General features: G+C 41.9%; 1 protein-coding gene across 3 annotated transcripts in view; it reads left to right on the top strand.

The window, feature by feature from the left end:
- The window catches only part of LOC104357738 (putative RNA-binding protein Luc7-like 2), a 36,131-nt gene extending 25,274 nt beyond the window's left edge, over positions 1–10,857 (top strand). For all 3 annotated transcript variants that reach the window (XM_042792372.1, XM_042792374.1, XM_042792373.1), the window contains 4 exons: positions 1,921–2,012; positions 2,897–2,926; positions 3,868–4,062; positions 9,929–10,857. In XM_042792372.1, the coding sequence (XP_042648306.1) occupies positions 1,921–2,012; positions 2,897–2,926; positions 3,868–4,062; positions 9,929–10,121 (510 nt within the window). In that variant the 3' untranslated portion in view covers positions 10,122–10,857. The remainder of the gene's footprint in view (positions 1–1,920; positions 2,013–2,896; positions 2,927–3,867; positions 4,063–9,928) is intronic.
- Positions 10,858–20,919: the final 10,062 nt, after the last annotated feature.

Raw genomic sequence — 20,919 nt, 5'->3', positions numbered from 1 at the left:
GATTGGCTAAAAGCAATAATGAGACTCTTGGAAATACAGTAAAGTGTAGTAGGTGTGAGTGCTATTCTATTTATATAATTAGGATAAAATGTTAATAGTGCTGGTGTTGAAATCCTCATTTTTGGTACCAACATGTAAAGAGGATGATAACACATGGCAAAGTTTTCAAAAAAGATCTACAGAAATGCCTGGAGCTCAAACAGCATGCTACATGGTGAAAGACTAAAATTCAATTAGTTTATTTTATCCAGACAAAGATTAGAAGGTGACTTTCATTCTATAAATACCATCAACTAAAGAACTTTTTTTTTTTTATATATAATTTTTTAAGGCTTTTAAGCTTAACTGACGATAGATGAAATAAATAAGTTCCAACAACTCAAGGCCTTAGCTATCCAAAGTCGGAATACGAAAAGATGTATATCTTGAAGTCAGACTAGCTATTAAAGTAATTGTTATGGAGAGGTTGCATGATCTCTGTAGCTTGAAGATTTGAAGTCCAGTTGGAATATTGTCATAAACAACATTATCTTGATCAGAAATCATGTCCTGTAAGAAAGGTTTACTGGAATTATGTTCTAGACTTTTGGTATTCAAGAGGATAGATTGGGACACTGACATTTATGTTCTTAATATGCAAATTATGGAGCTCAAGGCTCAATTAAACATTTGACTGTAGAAATCACTAAGGACAACAGTTAAATGAGTTAAAGCCCTAAAAGCAGAAAATGCTGCTACTGAGTTTGAGTAAATTGGCTTGGTTTATATTTCATAATATTCCAGCTGTCTTACATGGACACTGTGACTTCCCCTTTGGAAAGCCCAACTCCTTTCATTGACTGTATTGGCAATTTAGGCTCCTAAATATAGCTACTGTAACTTAAACCTTAGATGCCTAGAATAGGTCACGTGTGCTTCCTCTCATCCGTCCATGAAATTATGCAGAGAATCACTTGAACAAGAAACCTTGCTTGTAGTTAAATTACTGATACTGTACAAGGAAGTGTAGATATAATTTGACGTAAAGGATTAAAATAACTGATTATTGACACCATTCAGGAAAAAAATGCATGGATAATTAATTCACATTCCCAAAGCATCAATAAAATAATCTTTTGAAGTACTTCGCTAACAAAAAAAGAAAACAATAACTATCCCCTCCTTCCTCAGAGCTCTCCTCAGAGATCTAATCAAGATGCTGCTGGGGCAATTCCACATCTCAGAAGAAGGTCTTTACAAAGAGTTGAATTTCTTGCATCATGTCCAGAAGGTGGCGAGACTTGGGTTTGGCCAGATCTCCAGTTGTGAGTTCCACATCTGAGGGCCCTCTACTGAGCGTGCCTTGTCCCCAGTAGTAGTGAGTTCAACCTGGGGGCTGTCAGCTGAAGCATCCTCTTTAATTATGTGCCTCATGTTCACAACACAGAAACAAGTAGCCTCAAAACTAGGTATCAGCCCAACCAAGTCCTTTAAGACTAAGGATTTCTGTATGTCACAGCATAGCTGAAGGAGTTAATAAAACAATTAACTCTCCCAGTTCTGTTTCCTTTCTACCTTTCCCCAGTGGCCAAAATATGATAGGATTGGCATGGAAGCTCTCACATTAAAGGCATGGCTTGCTGCTCTGAATTCCCCTTCATGGAAAACTTAATATAACTCAACATATTTCAGGTCTTCGTGTAACACCCATCTATTTGCTGCAGCTCTTCTGCAATAACTTCTGTTTCTTGGAGAAAAAAAAATAAATACAAATATATATATGTGCATATACTGAGGAAGAGAGAGGGAATAATATACACAAGGGAAAGGGAATATACATGAGGGAAAGAACTGAATATTAACTGCCTAGATTATTCTTATAGGATTTTCATCTGACAAATTTTGAAATGTAACTTAATGAATATATTCCTTTGCTTTTAGAGGATTGTGGCTGATAAACAGGAGAAACGAAACCAGGAACGTCTGAAACGTAGAGAGGAGAGGGAAAGAGAAGAAAGGGAGAAACTAAGGAGGTGGGGATCTATTTTAATTGCATATACATAATGACCTATTGAAGTTTAACAGAAAAACTGTGGTGTAGTTGATGCACTTTTCTAAAGCTGCAGAGTCACAATAGTCTGCATTCCTTGGAAACGTAGAAGGATTGAGAGTGAATTTCATGTCTGACTTTTAAAACCTGAATTGTTTTCATAGAAAGGCTTTTTAGAAACTACAGAGAGAAGTGTCTCTGTATTTGAACAAATGGCCTTAAAATGAGAGAGTTTTCAGGTGTGTACCTTGTTTTGAGACATGACAGATGTGAAGTTACACATCAGTGAGTTTTTAGCATTTGTAGATGTTAGGTATTTTCTTCATAGATGTTAGACGTTTTCATTATTGGAAGTTGTTGAATGTATGACTGAGGAAAGCGATTTTCTGTTCTTCTATGAAATAGTTGCTTCCAAGCTTTGTGGGGCTAGAGTGGAATGGAAGCTGAACTGCAGTTCTCTTGACATGTCCGCTTCAGAGGTTAACAGTGTAAACTTTTGAAATCTGTTGCAGTCTGGTAATGCCTGCCTGACAAGAAATAAGGGAATACTGACTTGAACTGTAAGCTTTTTCCATGGGAGGGGTGGGAATAAAAAAGCAGATTTAGGTGTTCTTTTGGGTTCGTAGGATGGTGGGCTCAAAAATAAATTAAAAACAACAAACACAAAACAGTTGACAGAGGGATGTGTTTTCTGGTAAATATGTTACAAAGATGTTAACGTCAAATAAAAGGCCTTTAAATAATTGCTAGTAAAATAAAAAGTACAATAACAGCTCAACTAGTCTGGTTTGTTATTACTAAATTGTACTTCATTTGATAATAACATTCTGTAAGAAAAATTGATTTGCTGTTTTCCTTTTGTTTCAGGTCCAGATCCCACAGCAAGCATACCAAAAGGTATATAAATCTGCAGACAAGGAATACCATCAGTGAGGCCAGCCTTTCACAAGCTGGAGCATTTTAAGTTTGTCTAGCACTATTAGTTTAAGATGTCTACCTTTACAGACAAATCATTCTGTTACACAGTCATCTCTCTGTGTGCTTATACAGTATTTATCACCATGGTTCTGAGTTTATACATAAACATTCATTTTGTGGCTACCACAGTGCAGCTTTTTGTCCCAGATAGCACTTAGAACACAGAGAATTGTTCTTTCTTCAAAACAGAAACTTGTGGTTAGTATCTTCTGGTGAAAACCCATGTTTCTAAAATTCTAAGCACCAGGTTAATTCTCAACAGATGACACCCATCAATTGTATGAGTTTTCTTCCTAACTTACCCAGTTGAGGGTCACCAGTGAGGTATTATTGCAAAGTGATTTTAAAAAAAATAGAAACAGAAAGAAACAAAGAAAATAATGAATTTGTATTGTGTTTACAACCTTGCAGACTAGTCTTTTATTGTAGTAGCGATGGGGAAAGATGTAGTCCTGTTTTCTCAGAACATCATAATACATAGGTTCTGGCAGATGATCCCTATCACTGCATCACAAAGTTCTACAACTTTGACCAATAAAGACAAGATTTTAAAATTTTTAGAAGTAGATTTTCTCTGTATTTTTAGTTCTTTTCAGAAGCCTGAATTGCCTATGCTGTAACAGTATATACAGTCATGAATTAACTGTAAAATTTTCTGCACTAGTCACAAAGGAGTTTGCAGGATTTCTAGTGTTGCTTTCCCCTCTCTGTTTGCCTGTGATAAGTCAATCCAGTAGCTCTGAACACTGCAGACCGTTCTGTATGCAGATTTGCTTATGCATGGAGTTGATAATATTCACAGTACGCTGTCAGTGTAGCTAGCTGAAGGCAGTGGCTGGTTAAGTCCTTTCTGTTCCTAGATCTAGGTCCCGAGATCGCCGCAGGCATCGGTCTCGCTCAGCCTCCCGGGAACGAAAGAGAAGAACTCGCTCCAAGTCCCGTGAGAAACGCCATCGCCACAGGTCTCGCTCGAACAGCCGCAGCCGGAGCCGCAGCCATCATAGAAGCAGGCATAGTTCCAGGGAGAGAAGCCGAGAGCGCAGCTCCAAAAAGAGGTAGATGTTGGCCTAGGAATAAATGGCTTTGCCTAGACGCATGATGAGAATTTTCACGCTAAATTAAGTTTACATTTGCCACCTAGTAATTTAAACACATTTTGGGACTGTCTCAGATTTCAGTTACACTGTTAGCATATTTATGGTTTGACATACTGTAGTGATCAATTTTTTTTAATAATAAGAATAGTAGGGTTATGTGCTTCCTTTTTGGATGAGTTATATACGATATTGGTGTCAAGTTAATAATACTACCAGCTTCCTGCAGCGTAGAAAGCAAAACACTTGATCTCCATTTGAACCCAGGGATATCAGCAGTTGTCTTACTGTCATAGATTAGGTTTTTCCCTTGGGGTCTTGTTCACAGCACTGGAGCCCATCTGTTGTGTACTGCGCCAGATAAAAACAAGTTTCAAAATGCCTGAAAATAAACTTGTTGCGCTGCAACTGAAGATGTTGCTTTGCAAGGAAAGTGGCTCAATTCCTTATTAAAGGCCTACTGCAGAGAGCGGTCTGGGGCTTTTGCTTTTGAATGACTCAGTTGCTGTCTGCTCCTGAGGATTTGCTGTCTTATTTTAGATGAGTGAGGTAAGCATAATTAAGAACAGTGTTGCAACTGCACAACGGGGCATCTGGTAGGGAGGTCTGCTCATAACCAGGATTCCTTTCCTGTATAGGTCAGCCACCGTGGCATAGATTTGAGTGCCATACAGTGGACAGGGTGCCCAGTCTTGAAACCCTGACAGACTGTCAACTTGTAAGAAGAGAAAAGATCTGACTTGGAAGTGGTTGCACATGCTGGGTTTATAATCCAAATGATTTTATGAGTTAAATCACTAAGGATGGAGAAATATGTGTTCAAGTATCTCATGGCCTCTTTGCCCAAAAAATGATCTTGATCTTGGAGTAGGTAGGTGACTATAGTCCCATTGTGCTCTCTAAGAGAATATAGAAGACAGGGTTGATCCAAGTTTCCTTCTTGTTGCAGATGGATAGAACTTAAATGTCCAGCACTCTAGTGGATATAATCAGTAGTGTCTGGTATTTAAAATTCTTTAGGGTGTTGTTTAGTGTCCTGAAGTCAGCATTTCTGACTCAGCAATTTCCATCTTGATTGTAGCCTGCCATCACTGTAGCCTGTTATCCTGAAGAGCCTGCCTCTTCAAGGCATTCACGATAGCAAATTAGCAAATCTTCAAACCTGTAGTTGTTCCAGTCTTAAAATGGACATTTTCCTTTGAGTCAACACATTTGTTAACTTGGATGAACCAATGTATAGAGAATATGCTCAAATTCTTCAACTTTTGAAGTCCAGCTTTGCAAGACTGTATTTCAGTCTGTCAGAGAGAACTATGCTGACTGATTGTTCCGGGATTCTCGTCGTCTCTCCAATATAATATGCACAATGCAAATGATGCATTGTCTTCTGTATGTGGGCAGAGCAGTATGTAAGAACAAGGAAATGGTGTGGACCATTGGTACTATCCATATAAAAATAAACCTGTCTGTCTCAGCTATCAAAGGTGAATTGAAAAAACACAGGGTGATTAAGTCACTGTCCTTTTGCAAGATGCTATCGAAGGCCCTTGAAGCCTTGTTTTGTGTGAATGAGTTAAAAAATAGAACGTACTTCAGGGCACGAGATTTCAACCGTATGATATTCAGTACTGGAAATACTTCTCCTGGTGTCAGTTCCTGCCCTGAAGGAATGACACACACCTGTGTTGGAAGGATCCTTGGTACAAATAAAAGTTTTGCATTACTGTTAACTTGAGGGGAAAAATTGCTGTGCCATCGTTAGTAACTCATACCTCTTATTTCTGAGATCAATCAAAATTTTTGCTCTTAAAGTATTTATATTGTGTTTTCAAGACACTGAAGAACTCTTAGAGCTATGATCTTGCAGCACTGGGACAAGGATAACTACTGAACAGGCAGCTAGGATGGATACCTCATCTTTAGAGATGCCCTTCTCGCTATTAGAGCTGCTTTTCACATGAATGTGGGAGAAGTCTTTCTGTTGAATACTGTACCACTTGTTGATGCCAGAATCCAAAATAAACCTGAACTTGCAGGCTCAAATGTATTATACTTCCTTGTCTCCTGAGTTCTTTTTCTAATCCATGGAAGTACTCATTGCTCAATCCTTTTTTTTTTTTTTTTGAGGAATTTCTTAAAATCCTGATATGAAATACTTGTATTCAAGCCTGTCTTCCTTAAACTCAGAACATTCAGTTGTCCAAGGAATTCTGGCCAAGAATACTCTGGCGAATAAAAGATGCACTCTAGCAAGTTAACTCCTCCAGGAAGGAGTCGTAGCCTTTTGGTTTTGAATAACTAAATAAATTCAGATCTGGGGAACACAGTGCTTTTGCCAAACTCTTGCAGAAGAGCAGAGTGTGACAGCAGAAGCAACAATAAGACAGCTGAAAGCTGCAGCAGCGGCAGCCTGTGGTGCCACTGATTCCAGGGCCTTAAGAGAAATGTGGAGTTGTGGTTGGTGTGTGGGAAGAGTTACGTCATTCTATGTTAACCTAAAGCCTTCAGTGTAATTTTTTGACTTGGTTGCAAGTCCCATAAAATACAGTTACTGCAGTCTGCCGAATCCTGCTGTAAAAGCTATTCGTGTGTCTGGGTTTTTTCAGTTTTGCTTGCATCCATTATGGCTTCGACATGTAAGCATACTAAACAATTAGACTTCTTACTGGAGAAACTCTTGATGTGCTTCTGGAAGTCATTTCTCCATTTTGTTCTGTATAACATCATCTCAGGCAAACGTGTGCTGAGTATTATTGTTTGCAGCAAGCCGTGCAGTTCCATCTGGTTTTCCTGTCCACTCTTCTTCAGAAAGTATTTTCCAAAGAGCCTTTCACGTAACATAAAATGCAAAGCTGCCACCTCTCAGATACTTCATTCTGAAAGTAAAGGGATGTTTATTGTGTGCTATATCTGAGGAAATTCTACAAATACATAAATTTGTCTGACAAACACGTTTTCTTTACTCTGTTATTATTCACCCTATGAGCAGGTGGATAGTTCTAAAACTCTTAATGGCTGGGATTTCAAATTTATCAATATAAGGAATGGACCTCCACACTCTGGGGGCCCAACAGAATATGCACAAAGTATCTGGCAATGGTAGCAGTGTGTCTACGAAAATGGGAACCCATCTGGTAATAACAGCAAAGTGCCTAAGGTAATGGGAACCCTAGGTCTGCCCAGGCTTGGATTACTGGCTTATCAAGAGCAGGTCTAAATAAAGTCCTGCTCTTCTTTACTGATAGCTGATGTTCCTAATAACTGATATTATTCCAAATAACTAAAATTAATCATCTTCCATTTGAAACAAAATACGTAACTTGTGCTTTTCAATTTGCAATGAGAAAGTGTGTATTTGCAGTTAGATGTTGAGATGCATACTCAATGATAAGATCAAATGTGACAGCAGACCTAAATGTGGGTAAATTGAGAGATGGTTGTGTCAGCATGTTTGAAGAACTTAGAAGAATTCATGTGACAAGGGTGAGTGTACTCCCTTATAGACATTGTATGGACAAATAAAGCTTTACTTCACCTGGCTTTAGATGGCTAGGTCAGATGTAAATCTCGTGATTCTCATTACAGACTCCTCTGACATAATTTTGTGTCTATTTTAAGATGAGACAAATCATGCCTTAAAGTGTCTGTTTCTTCTGCTGACTGTTAAGGAAATCTGGCTGATCAGCTTAGATGTCTACATTGCAGACATTTAAAGCTGGGTGAGCTAGATCCCACTCTTAGCATTTAGATGATTTTTTTTTTTTTTTTTTTAATATCCTTCAGATCCTGGTTGACAACAGAATATTCTAGCCCTATGCTAATTCTGGGCTGTGGTAGAGAAGTACAGACAACATTATTATTATTATTGTTATTATTATTGTTGTTAGTAGTAGTAGTAGTAGTAGTAGTAGTAGTATTTCCCTCTTCTTGAGGAAAAGCTGAGTGGGAAGCACAGACGCATTTAATCAGACATCTTGCCCCTTAGAAGCTTTGAAACTGTGACTATCTTTCCCTGCTTTCCTATATCTGACTGGCTGCTCTGGGATTTTCCCAGACTACCAAGGCTGACCTTAGGATTTTTGTCCCAGGCTACTTACAGGTTTTTTTTGTCCTCAGACCCAATGCAGATACCCACAGATACTGTCTTGGAACCAGTATCACATATTGCAATGCAATTCATAGTTGGTGAATATGACAGTGTGGATGCTGCCCACATATCTGGTAAAGGGGTCAGTTTTTGCTAAAGAATCCACTTGATCAGTTCAGAAGTAATGCTTTCCAAGCATTCTAGATAACGTAAGTCTAGTAGAGGTTCTGATTCTAAAGGCTATATCTTGCGTGTAAGAAAGGCATGAATTATATTTTTCATTCTAAATCTGCTGGTAGTAATACTGCTTGCTAAAGCAAATGTATAAAATTTCACGTCACTATACTGTGATTTATTAAGGCCAGTCTTCCTTCTTGTCAGCTGATTAGAGACTGGCCTGTAGAGAGATGGAACAGCTGGACAAAAGCATCTTATATTCTTCAAAAAATGCATTGAATGAAAAGCCAAAGCTATGGATGGGTTCACATCCTATCTGTCAGCCTACTTTAGGATTAATTACTAGAGTTAGCCTGAGTCAACCAGTTTGTAAGCATTGCTACTTCTGTAGGGGGCTTGCAGCACAAAATACTTGTGAAACGGCTGTAATAATTCCATCATTAACTTCTTATTTGGCATGTAGCTCCTTATTTGACATGTAGTTTATGGAATAGGAGTAATGCCTGTGAATCTCAGTGTTTGCAAATAGTAAGTCTTGCAAAACACTGCATTGTAGGGAAAGTAATATTTGCAGCTGAGGAACTAAAATGAAAGGTCTCTTTGTAGGCTGATTAAAGGAAAATAGTGCAGGAGCATTTTGCAGACTTAAGTTTTGAAGCAATGACAGTAACTTTGTGTAAATGGTGAGAGTACAGTCTCACTGTCCAGTACACCAGATATTTTGACTAAGAAATTATTGGCTAGCTTTATAGCATGCCATTAAGATTTTTCTGTGAAAGTATGTATTAAAATCTTTTATGATTGCAGTACATAGTAAAATGAAAATGTGATGTTTTTCAGCAACAGGCTTAAGTGTACTCTGTGAGGGAATATAGAGGATTATTTTTTTCCAGTACAGGTAGCTCATTTATTTTAAAGCTATGTGGATTGTTTAATAGAACAGCTCTTTTCTGGCTCCATTGTAAAGGTTTTGGAAATGCCTATTATCAGAGCAAAATATCTAAAAACACCACTACCCCAACATTGCAAAATCACACAAGGGATAATTCTTCTAACAAAACCTAATTGTAGCACAGATTCCAGATTTGTTTTCTGTTTTTCATGTAATAGGCTCATTCCTGAATTACGCAAGTTTATTTCCCCCCTGCTTTTAATCATATTCTTACCCTTAAACATGTTTTTTAAGTTTGTGATTTATATATCTGAGATAAGCTACACATTCTTCTCAAGCAAGAGACTACAGATTAGAAACTTCAGTTAAACTTCTGTTAATGCAAGCTTGAGGGCGGAGGTTCAAAATAAGAGATTTAGTGAAACACAATTGACCTTAATCAGGGGTCTGTAATAAATGTAGATTAAGTTATGTTTCTGACAATATATGTCTCTTGAAATTGGAAGTAGGAAAGGGAGAAGAGTAGAATGGTTTCTGATGTCTTCTCATACACTTCTATTTATATAAATCTAAAGTTGGGTTGGAAGAAGAAAAATATAAAATCAAAATGCGGTTTGATAGCTGCAGATTCATGACTTAACTTGAATTCTCAAATTTACTACACTTTTCAGATCCTCAAAAGAAAGATCTTCCAGAGACAAAGAACGTTCAAGAGATCGTGATAGAACATCACGTGATAAAGATAGAAGCTCGAGAGAGAGGTCACCGCGAGATTTCAAAGACAAGAAACGTTCTTATGAAAGTGCTAATGGCCGATCGGAAGACCCGAGGAGCTCAGAAGAGCGTGAAGCAGGGGAGATATAACTGGCTGTATATTCACCTGATCTCTAGCTTCCTATGGAGTTGCATACTATGGTTTAGTTTACAGTTGTTCAAAGGGACACCAGTGAGCAGTTCCAGACACTGATCCAACTAGGGTAGATGTACAGTATATAAAAGTGGTTATAACAAAGTCAGAATTAAACCCCATCAATTAATGATGCCTAAAGCTGGGTCCTGGACTTCCACCAAGTTGTAAAACTTTTCTGAAAGATTTCTCTTTATTCAGGACAACAGTTTTATGTACCAAGATGCAGATCTCAATGTTTTTAATCTCCTTTCCAATACAAGTTAGTGAACAAATTATATTGTACTACTTGCCTTGGGTGCTTTTGAACCTTTATAAATTCTCCAGTTCTGCTCCAGTCAAAACAGCAGCGTTGAAAGGTTGTATTTTGGGGGACTTTTTTGTTTGCTTTTTTTTGTAAGAGGGTGGGTGGATGGATATTAACTTTTACTCTAAAGATATGTTCCCAGTGATGATTTTTTTTTTTTTCTTCTGTTTGGGAACCTAGGAGTTGATTACAGTGGGAGCATTTAGACAGGAATGTGTGCTGGAGAAAGCGGAAATGTCTTTTTACAGTGCCTATTTAGACTTGGAAACTGAACAGCTGTTGCATTACATCTTTTTTATTTCTACTTAAATTTTGAAATCAAAGCCAGTCCCATATCTGTACCATTTGATTGGTATGTGTTCAATATATTTGTTTTTTTCCATAAAGACTCTTTCTGCTTTTTCTTGTGGGGTACATCCTTAATTGTATGATAAACAAACAAAAAACCAGCAACAACAAACAAATTAAGAACAAGAAATAAAAAAAAAAATAAATAAAAAGGAAACCACATTGTCCAATAACTTAACAAGAATATACTGGTCTCTCAAGGTGGTTACTTAGCAGTTCAGTCATTTAAAAGCTAACATTTGGTTATTAGAGTTTTTTTTAACATACAGATGGGCTCTAGGAGCAGCAGTCCTGATTAGGATCCATGACCATCCTAAGATCTTCAAAGGCAAAAATGCGTGGAATCGTGATGATCATGGCACAACCACTAACTTCTCTGCCTTTACATAGAATCACAGAATGGTTTGGGTTGGAAGGGGCCTTAAAGATCATCTAGTCCCACCCCCCTGCCATGGGCAGGGACACCTTCCACTAGACCTTCCACTTTGAGGTTGCTCAAAGCCCCGTCCAACCTGGCCTTGGACACTTCCAGGGAGGGGGCAGCCACAGCTGCTCTGGGCACCCTGGGCCAGCGCCTCACCACCCTCACAGTGAAGAACATCCTCCTTGTATCTCATCTAAATCTATCCTCTTTTAGTTTGAAGCAGACACCCCTTGTCCTATCACTACATGCCCTTGTAAAAATTCCTTCCCCATGTTCCCTGTAGCCCCCTTTAAGTACTGGCAGGCCACTACAAGGTCTCCCCTGGACCCTTCTCCAGGCTGAACGACCCCAACTATCTCTGCCTGTCTTCATAGGAGAGGTGCTCCAGCCCCCTCATCATCTTCATGGCCTCCTCTAGGACTTGGTCCAGCAGGTCTGTGTTCTTAACGCCTAGGGACCCAGAGCTGGACACAGTACTCCAGGTGGGGTTTTATGAGAATGGAGAGGGAGAATCCCCTCCCTTGACCTGCTGGCCCCACTTCTCTTGGTGCAGCCCAGGATATGGTTGGCTTTCCGGGCTGCAAGCATACATGGCCAGGTCATGTTGAGTTGAGCTTCTCATCAACCAACATTCCCGATTCCTCTGCAGGGCTGCTCTCAATCCACTCATCACCCATCCTGTCTTTGTGCTTGGGATTGCCCTGACCCACGTGCAGGACCTTGCACTTGGCCTTGCTGAACTTTAAGGCTCACACGGGCCCACTTCTCCAGCCTGTCCAGGTGCCTCTGGATGGCATCCCTGCCCTCCAGCCTGTCACTGCACCACACAGCTCGGTGTTGTCAGCAGACTTGCTGAGGGTGCACTCAATCCCACTGTCCGTGTTGCTCACAAAACTTAAAGGGGTTACTGTCAGTTCTGTCAGACTGAAAATGCTTTGGGGCATAGAAATTACTCAGACATGCCCTACTCCGACACAGAATAATTTAGAGATTGGTAAATTCTCCTTTAGGTTGCACAGTTGAGTTACTTAACAGTGATGCCTAAGAGCAGCACTTGCAATGATTTGTTGGCATTTTTAGCAGGTTTTGCAAACTCTCCTCTGTATCTCCCTAGTCCAAGTGCCTCTGTAGTCCTGCTAATCATGGACGTGTACTATCACTACAAATTCACTCTGTGCGTTTTTCCTCAGTCTTTTCTGTAGCCTCTTCAATGTGGTCAGAACACGAGTGATACTTCTAACGCAGTAGATAATTCAGCAGTATTTTAGCTAGCGGTGAGAGCTGAAACAGGACCTTGACATTTTAGGAAGGACTTGTATCCGACACGGCACGTACACTCCACTTTGAATTCACATTGTTTTAAGCTCCTAAAGAAATACCGTAATAATGATGACTAACTAAACACTTTTTTCATCTACCCATTTGAAATCTGAACATGAGTTTCTTTCCTGGGAATGTGTTATGAATTCCTGAATGGCCCAGCTGCGCAATGAGTGTAAGTTACCAGTGTTTGTCCCACTGGTAGGAGCACACTATGTAAGTGCTTGCTAACATCTATTATCACACCTTTGTTAATGGAATTGTAGTGGTGTGACAAAAGGTGAATAGTCATTTCTAGATATATCTTGCATAGCAGAATTACCAATGAGTTGATTGCTAACTTTTGGAATTCCTTTCTGGAATAAAAATATTCCAGAAATACTGAGGACCTAACCCTACTGCAGCCAGCAACTAGAAATTTTATAGGGGGGGGGCGGGTGCTGGGATTTGCATACTGCGACAACACTGTGCTTAGACTCCTTGCTACTAAATTCTGGATAATATGCCATTGATTTTACAAATGGCTTTTAAATTTAATTATGAAAGGGTGATGGGATTTGAGCCTTCCTTTATTTATAGGTTTTCGTTGGATGGTGAGCTTCATAGTATCCAAGTACCCCACCAATGTTAGACAGCGAGACGGTAAGGCTTACCTCTGGTATCCTGATAAAATAATCTGAATTACATGTGGAGATTCATGCCTCGTCTGAAATGAGGACTGGAGTGCAGTTAGGAAGAGAACTGAATTAAGGCAATTGATGAAACACACTTCTGATGCAAGAGGTCTGGAACATCTATCAGCAAGGGAGACTGCTTTATTAGTTGTGCTTGAGTAAGTATCTTCCATCCTTCCATCAGAACCAAGGTACCTTAATTTCCAGGAGGGTGAAACAGAGGTATTCATTACCTCTGTATTTCCTGCCGGACAGCTGAAGAATGATACTGACCGACACAAGGTGGCACAGACAAAATAATTATGAAAGGTATCTGGGGGATATAAATGTCTATCCATCTCTGCTGCATCATATAAGGGAAAGAGCTTTGACACCAGTCAAATGGTTTGGGCTTCATTACTTGTAGTCTTTAATTTCTCAGCCTTCGGTAAGCAGTTCAGCAATTGTTAAATCTGACTGCTGGTCTAGAACCAGGTCAGAAATACAATGGTGAGATAGTTCAGAAGATCAAGCTGCTCAACCCACTAACCCAGGTCAAATACATCCTACAGGCATGGATGTACTAGCATCATGCCACACTCTCATCTGTCCACACTATAGGGAGCCTGCTTGCCCAGCTTTTCTCCCTCCAGTTGCTTGTTTAGCCATTGATTGCTACAAGATTGAGGGAGCCAGAGCCAGCCTGCTAGACCCACAGGAGATCCGTGGGGGATGCTGCTGTGCAGTAATCTGTGTAGTGATCCATGCTGCTGCTACTTCCTCACTGAAAGATCTCACAGGCCTTCAGGTCCTTGAGAGGGCCTGAGATCTGAAAGTGCTCAAGGCCATTCCTATTCGAGGAAAATTATCTTCCCTCTACTGCAAGGAGGCTTAGTGCAGCCTGGGAAGGGAATGGAGCTCCTGGGGGAACCTGAGGATGCTGAATCTGAGCATCTCTTAAATTTTGTCTAACATTGTAGCTCCATAGCAATTTTTATCAGACTGCAGGTCTACAAAATGAGCAAAAAGTAGATTATTTCATTTATTTAAGGTGCTTGAAATGCAGTGAACCTGCAAGCATTATTCCTGTATCTCAGAAAGCTCTCACTCCAGATTACTCGGGAGCGTAAAACAAGACCATTAAGATGGTAAGCAGTTAGAGGATGGCACATTACCAGAAATTAGGTCCTCTCCTGAACATATGTGAGTCGCTTTTCCTGCTGGGGGAGGATGAACCATACAGTAAAACAGTGACATTTCCAAGCTTAGAGGCACTTGGCCTGGTGCAGTTTTATTGGATTACCTACCATCAGGCTTCCCAATGAAGCTGGCAGAGGAGGCTGCTCCTATCTGTCCTCTTGCCTTCCATCAGGTAACAAATCTGGGGTTTATCCTCCTGTTGCTACAATACAAACCTTGGCCCTGGAGCTCAGCTGTCTGTCCAACCTATCTTGCACCACTGACTGCCCTTGAGGCAACTTCTATCCTGCCCCAGAGATAGCAGGAAAAAACAGGCCAACTCCTTAAACCAATGCAAACAGATGATTGTGCAAACCTTAAACAGCCTTGGGGCAGGAATTATCTGTTTAGCTGAAGGGAGAATGGTAGCAACATATTTTAAGACTCTGGGGCCAATGCAAGATAGCTAAGAGTGTGTGTGTGGGTACATCCCAACTAATGGTTTCAGCTATAGGAACACAGTATCGCGACAAACCTCTAGGAAACAACAAACCGCTCCTGCAGTGCTGAAGATGACAGTGAGACCTGTGTGCTGTCTCCTCCAGCACTTGCAGGTTCAAGCAGATTACAGTTGCAGTCAGCATTAAACAAGGTATAAATGCAGAATGAGCTACACACCAAAGGTGCTGGCAGTGTGCAGTGTGTTGTGTAAGGGTCTGCAGCACCTGATAACCCACCCCCAGTTAACTATTCTCCATCCCATATTTCACGTACCACCTTCCTCAGTATAGCTGGCCGTTGTTCAGCAAACAGTAGAGGTTAGTTTCTCCTGATGCAGTGGCTTATAAAAAGCGTTAATGCGATCTTCGTTCAGTCCTGTATGGTTCTTGCTCCTTGTTTTTTTTTGCTTTGATCACCTTTTTTCTGCTTGCTTCTTAATAAATTCTAGCACCATTACTGCTGATGCAATTCTTTAATTCTGCTTTTCAGTAAGACCTGAGATCTTGTTTTTTGTGGACAGCCTGGGGAGGCAGGATGGAGACCAGCAGCACCACGGTCACCAGCAGCACGTCCCTGATTTGTGCAGGGGGGGAGGTGAAGCACCGTGTTGCTGCCTGCGAGAGACACACCACAGCCATGCTTCCCCCTGGGGAAGTGCTTCCAGGGACGTCAGAAGCAGAAGCCTGCACTCTCCAAGGAGAGCCTACAAAATACTCTTGCAATACAACAGGACTGCAATTTCTTCTGTCCGCTGAGTAAGCAAACAATTTAGTCTAGGATGCTGCTGGCTCACATCAGGGGAAAAAAAATCACGCCTGTGTGTCTTAGGCTTGCTTGATACCATGTGCAATCTGACCAGTATAGCCATGCCCTGAACTGGCTCAAACCCACCTCACTATATAAGCCAGAAGTGGTCTGGTATGACACATAAGGTTAACTGAGCCACAGTGATATTCTAATTACTAATAATTCATTATCTCAATATTTGCTTTAGCAAAGGTAAAGGAAAAAAGGCATCCTTCCCTAAAACAGGATGTTGTAATGAAAGAAAAAAAAAGATTTTGCAATGTTGAAAACTGAGAAGGTTAGAATAGGACTGACTGGGGGCTTGTTTGGTTTGGTTTGCAGCATGAGTCACACCTGAGCTTTTATGAGACACCTGAGTGCCATGCCTGATGGACAGGCATTTGAATTCAGTGGCTGTTCTGTTCTTCCAGGGACCACTGGCTCCTAGTGCCAATTCCAATGTTACAATTCACTTGTCATATCTCAGTAGGATCTTCCATAGGCAGCAATCCTTTCTCATCACGCATTGTGCTGTTTCAAGCCTTGTGGTACCTTCTGTTTAACCAGGAAGGCAAATTAAAGGTCTAACAGGGCTCCTCTGCTCCTCTCCAGCTCTTACAGAAGTGACCAACCACCCTGGCACCGAGCACAGGGTAGAAACATTGCTGCTCCCAGCATGTTCCCATCTGGGCTGTACCCTCACCACCTGTCACAAGGTGTCTTAAAAAGCATCTAGAATAAGCCCTTACTCTTTCAGTGTAAAGCATCACCTCTGAGGGATATATCTGTACCTACACCCACAGCTCTACAGCAAAGGAGCTCAAGCAGCCCTTCACTTCAACCACCAATAACACAAATGGCCTTCCAGCAGGAAGAGTGGGTGCAAGAGAGGGTTTTCCTCTGAGCCCTGCTAGAAGGATTTTCTAGAAGTTTCCCCAAATCCTCTGCAAGGTCTCTAGTCCGCTCTCTGGGCAGCTCCAGGATATCTGCTGCCTGCCCTTCCTTGCTCATCTCACTGAGCCTCCCAACTGCCCGTGCCCCAGGCAGGGGCAGGAAGGCTGCTTGGCTCAGACTCTCTAGCAGGAAAATTATTAGGCTTAAATGCCTCAACAGCTGGGTTAACTACTTCTATAAAACACTCCCTGTCATTTCAAATTGCCTTGGTATTTTCATAGCCCTTGTCTCAGAGTGAGTTGGTGATGTTGTCGCACACCACTGGATTCTTGGATTTATCCCAACATTGATTTGTATTTGCACCGGGATGCCTTACAAATGCACTCTTCTCTGGGTAAGTTTCTGCTTTGTCACCACAACGACTGAAGTTTTTCCAAGTTAATTTTTCTTATCTCTTTGTGTGTGATCCTTTATTTATTTTCTATTCCTTGTCCTTTCCCAAAGCTGCCCCATTGGAAGGCCTGAGTTCACTCAACGAAGTCAGTGATCTGAATTTAAGTACATATGTTTATTTAAGTACAACGTTACAATGTTTGGTAATATTTTGAATCAGCAAAGTGTTTGGTTGTCTCTACAAAGTCAAGTTTTGCTTGTGAGGATGCTTCTTTTCTCCAGCAACATGACTGGCAAAGCACTTTGATTTTTCTAGCTGAGAGGATGAACTTCCTCCAGGAGTTCCCTCTCACTCCACTTCCCCTTTCTCAGCATTTTCCATGTGTTTGCACTGTTCTGGTTTAGGTCAGACACAAAGACAATGGCACTTAGCTGATTTAACCTGTCACAGGCACTTGTCATACTACCCATGCTATGTCACAGATTTGTTGTCTCACCCAGACCTTCTTGATGTCTCACAGGCTCCAAGAAAACCATGAAGCTTGGTGTGAGGGCTTTGGTCCCACTCACTCGTGGTGCTCCGCAGGAGATCTCTTCCTGCTACCTTTAGGTATGAGGTTTCCCTTAGGTTTCTGTTCACATGATCAAAGTTATCCCCGAGAATCCATACAGTGTGTATAGCACCATGTATTTACTGGTTCAGTAAGTAAGGAGCATGTTTGGTTTGCCTTCCAAGTATGTGAATATTTATGTTTTGCAGAGGCACAGTGAGGTACAAGGAAAGTCAGACAGAATTCTGCAGTGAGGCTACTGGAAAACTGGGACCTCAGCTCAGGTATCCTCAATCTCAAGCTGTCATCTAATCTATGTTCTGTTGGGAAAGCTTCTTCCTGTCCTTTTAAATCTCAGAAAAACAAAAAAAGGTGCCATGTACTCCTAAACCACTCATATCACACAAATTTTTAAAATTCCATGTGTCCCCCCTCTGTAAATGGGTTTTTAGAATAACTCCCTCTTTACTTAAGCATGAATTAGATTTGTTTCACGTACCTTGCTTTTGCTATGCCTCTCTCCATCACAAGAGCAGGGAATGCGAGAGCCTTAAACCGTTGGTCAGTGTTGTCAGGCCCCTGTCAGCCCAGGGTGTCTGTGGCAATGATGAGCACATCATTACAGCTAATCATCGTCATGGCAAATAGCGCTCTTAGTGTGCATCATAGCAAGTAAATAACAAGGGGGAAATATTTTAAGCTTTTTAGACAAGTACAAACTACTTGTCCTCCCTCAAAGGGATTTGAGACTATAAATATTTTTTTACAAGTCTTCTCTTACAGTACTTGACGATACTGTGCAGTATGCTTCCCCTTCTCTGCGAGCTGAATAAAATACTGATTCAAATAAAGCAGCCTGCCCCATCCTGCCTCTTTGGCAAGCGTTCATTTCTGCACTTTGGGATTTCAGCATCCTTTGCTGTCATGGTTTGAGCTCAGAGGGCAACTGAACACCACACAACCGCTCACTGCCCCTTTCCCCGCAAGCGATGGGAAGGAGAAAAAAAAAGCAAAAGGCTCAGGAATCAAGATAAGGACAGGGAGGGATGACACCCATTATGGCCATGGGTAAAAGATAGACTCGTTTGGGGAAGACAAAAAAGAACATCAATTTAGTTCAAACTCCACCACCACCACTTAACAGACACAGTAAGACAGTGAGAAGTATTACCACATCTTAAAAACACCTTCCCACCAGCTCTCCCTTCTTCCCAGCCTCAACTCTGCTCCCAGTTCCTCTACCTTCTCCCCAGCAGTGGTGCAGGGGGGCAGGGAATGGGGATTACTGTCAGTCCTGCCACTTCTTTGTCCTTGGGGTGGAGAACTCCTCACATTCTCTCCCTGCTCCAGCGTGATTCCCCTCTCACAGGAGACACTCCTCCACAAACTTTCTCCAACATGAGTCCCTCCCACAGGCCACAGCGTTTCCCTAGCTGCTCTGGCATGGGTCACTCTCGCATGTTGCAGTCCTCCCAGCACCAAACTACAACAGCGAGGGCTGCTTCTTCCCACAGAGTCCCGGCCTTCTTCAGGTGCAGTCACCTGCTCTGGTGTGGGCTCCTCCATAGGCTGCAGGTGGGCATCTGCCCCTCAGTGGACCTCCACAGGTGGCAGGGGGGCAGCCCTGCCCTCTCACCACAGGCAGCAGGGCAGGGGTGCTCTCTGCTCTGGTGCGCATCCCCCCCACTTCCTCCTCCTTTCTTCCACCGAACTCGGTGTTCGCATAAGTGTCCTCCTCACAACTCCTCACAGCTCCCACTCCTCCTCCCAGGTTCCCCTTCTTAAATACACTGTCGGAGAGACGCAGCCACCACCACTAACTGGCTTGGCCTTGGTGCAGAGACAGATTCAACTTGGAGCCAGGGGAGCTTTGTGAAGATTCTCTTAAACACGTTTCCACAGAGGCACCATAAACTCCTCTGGTTGGTCCAGTTTTGTGGTACAGTGGGTCAATTTTGTCTGGTGCCAAGCTAGCTGTGAGCAGCACAGGGCAGTAGCTGACCTCCTCCTGCATAGACAAAACAAGCAATGACGCCCTCAAGCATGTCACCATCCTCTCTGTGACATGCTTTTTTATTCTTCCCTTTCACCTTCCAGTGTTGCTTTTGCTGTTTTGGAAAACTATCTTCTATTTTCCCTCTGCATGATTTGCTGGGTCCTTGTAAGATGAACACAGTAATAGCTCATAAAGTTTTAACATTTCTAACAAAGTTATACGCATCTGTACTACACCTCAGGGGTCTCTAGGGTTTGAAACAAAAAAGCTCCAGAAGCTTATTTTTTTGGCCTTGAAATGAAATAGCTGTGAAAAAATGCACTGTTTAATCGTAAAGCCACCACATTGCTGCCGCACTCACCCCCTGACACCAGGGGAAGAGGATAGATGCTTGGTTTGTTTGTTTTTCCTCTCCCATGGTTTGTTTTGTTTAATGTCCCAAAGGAAGTGAATGCTTTTAAGTGTAACTTCTGCTGAACTGGGAGAAATATTTTCTAACAGGGGTTCTGGGCAGCACTGCATGGACAGCCTCGGCCACAGATGGGATGCTCCTCAGCAGGCAGGGCCAGAGGGTGCAGGGAAACACCAAGCAGGGAGCACAGCCACAGTATTCTGGGCTGCATGTGACAGCCAAGCTTTTCCTGGCTCTGTTCCCAGACAGGGAAACAGAGAAATGGTGGTGGTTCTCCAAAGTGAGGTTTGCTTCCTTTCGGTTTCCGAGAAACCACGTGCTTTAGGCAGAAAGCAGCCAGCAAGCTCTGGTGACAGAAACGGATGACATCTTCTACCAGCCCAGCTGTTTAGGATCCAGCAGCAATGACTGTCTGCAGAGCTCGTTGATGCCCTGGTCACAGGCACTGCAAATCTGCCTGTGTTTTCTTCCCCTTCAAGGTTCTTGATCTGTTACTTAAGTTTCATGTTTCATATAAATAAACCACCCTATTTATTATACAACAGTGGTTAATACCCATCTCAGCAGACATGCCTGTTGTAGAGGATGGCTGGAAGGGGCTCAGCAGCTATAAATCTTATTTTCCCAAAAACCCCCATACTGCCAGGCTGAGGTTAGAGCACCCCCACAGCAGGTTTTTCAGGTTTTTATTGCCAGGTTTCTCAGATGTTTAGTTTGAGATGCTGACACTCAGTGCTGCTTTTACAGAGATAACAAACACCTGTATTTGCTCCATGCTCAGTATCTGAGGTTTTCAACATTACCAGCTCATCAAAACAAGCAAAATTAGGAGCTGCAATGCTGACTGTTGGTGTCAATGTCTGAATGCCAAAGCCCAAACAGCACACGGGTGGGAAAGACCTGGGGCAGAGGCACTCAGCTTTCCCAGCTGTCACCAGACCCCACTTCATTCTCCCGTTCAGAGGGTGGTAGTAGGCTCAGGTGGAGCTGT

This window comes from Tyto alba, unplaced genomic scaffold (genome assembly GCF_018691265.1).
Source record: "Tyto alba isolate M040663 unplaced genomic scaffold, T.alba_DEE_v4.0 Super-Scaffold_2, whole genome shotgun sequence".
NCBI lineage: Eukaryota > Metazoa > Chordata > Aves > Strigiformes > Tytonidae > Tyto > Tyto alba.
Note: the sequence above shows the minus strand (reverse complement) of the source record. Positions and strands in the feature narration are given on the sequence as shown.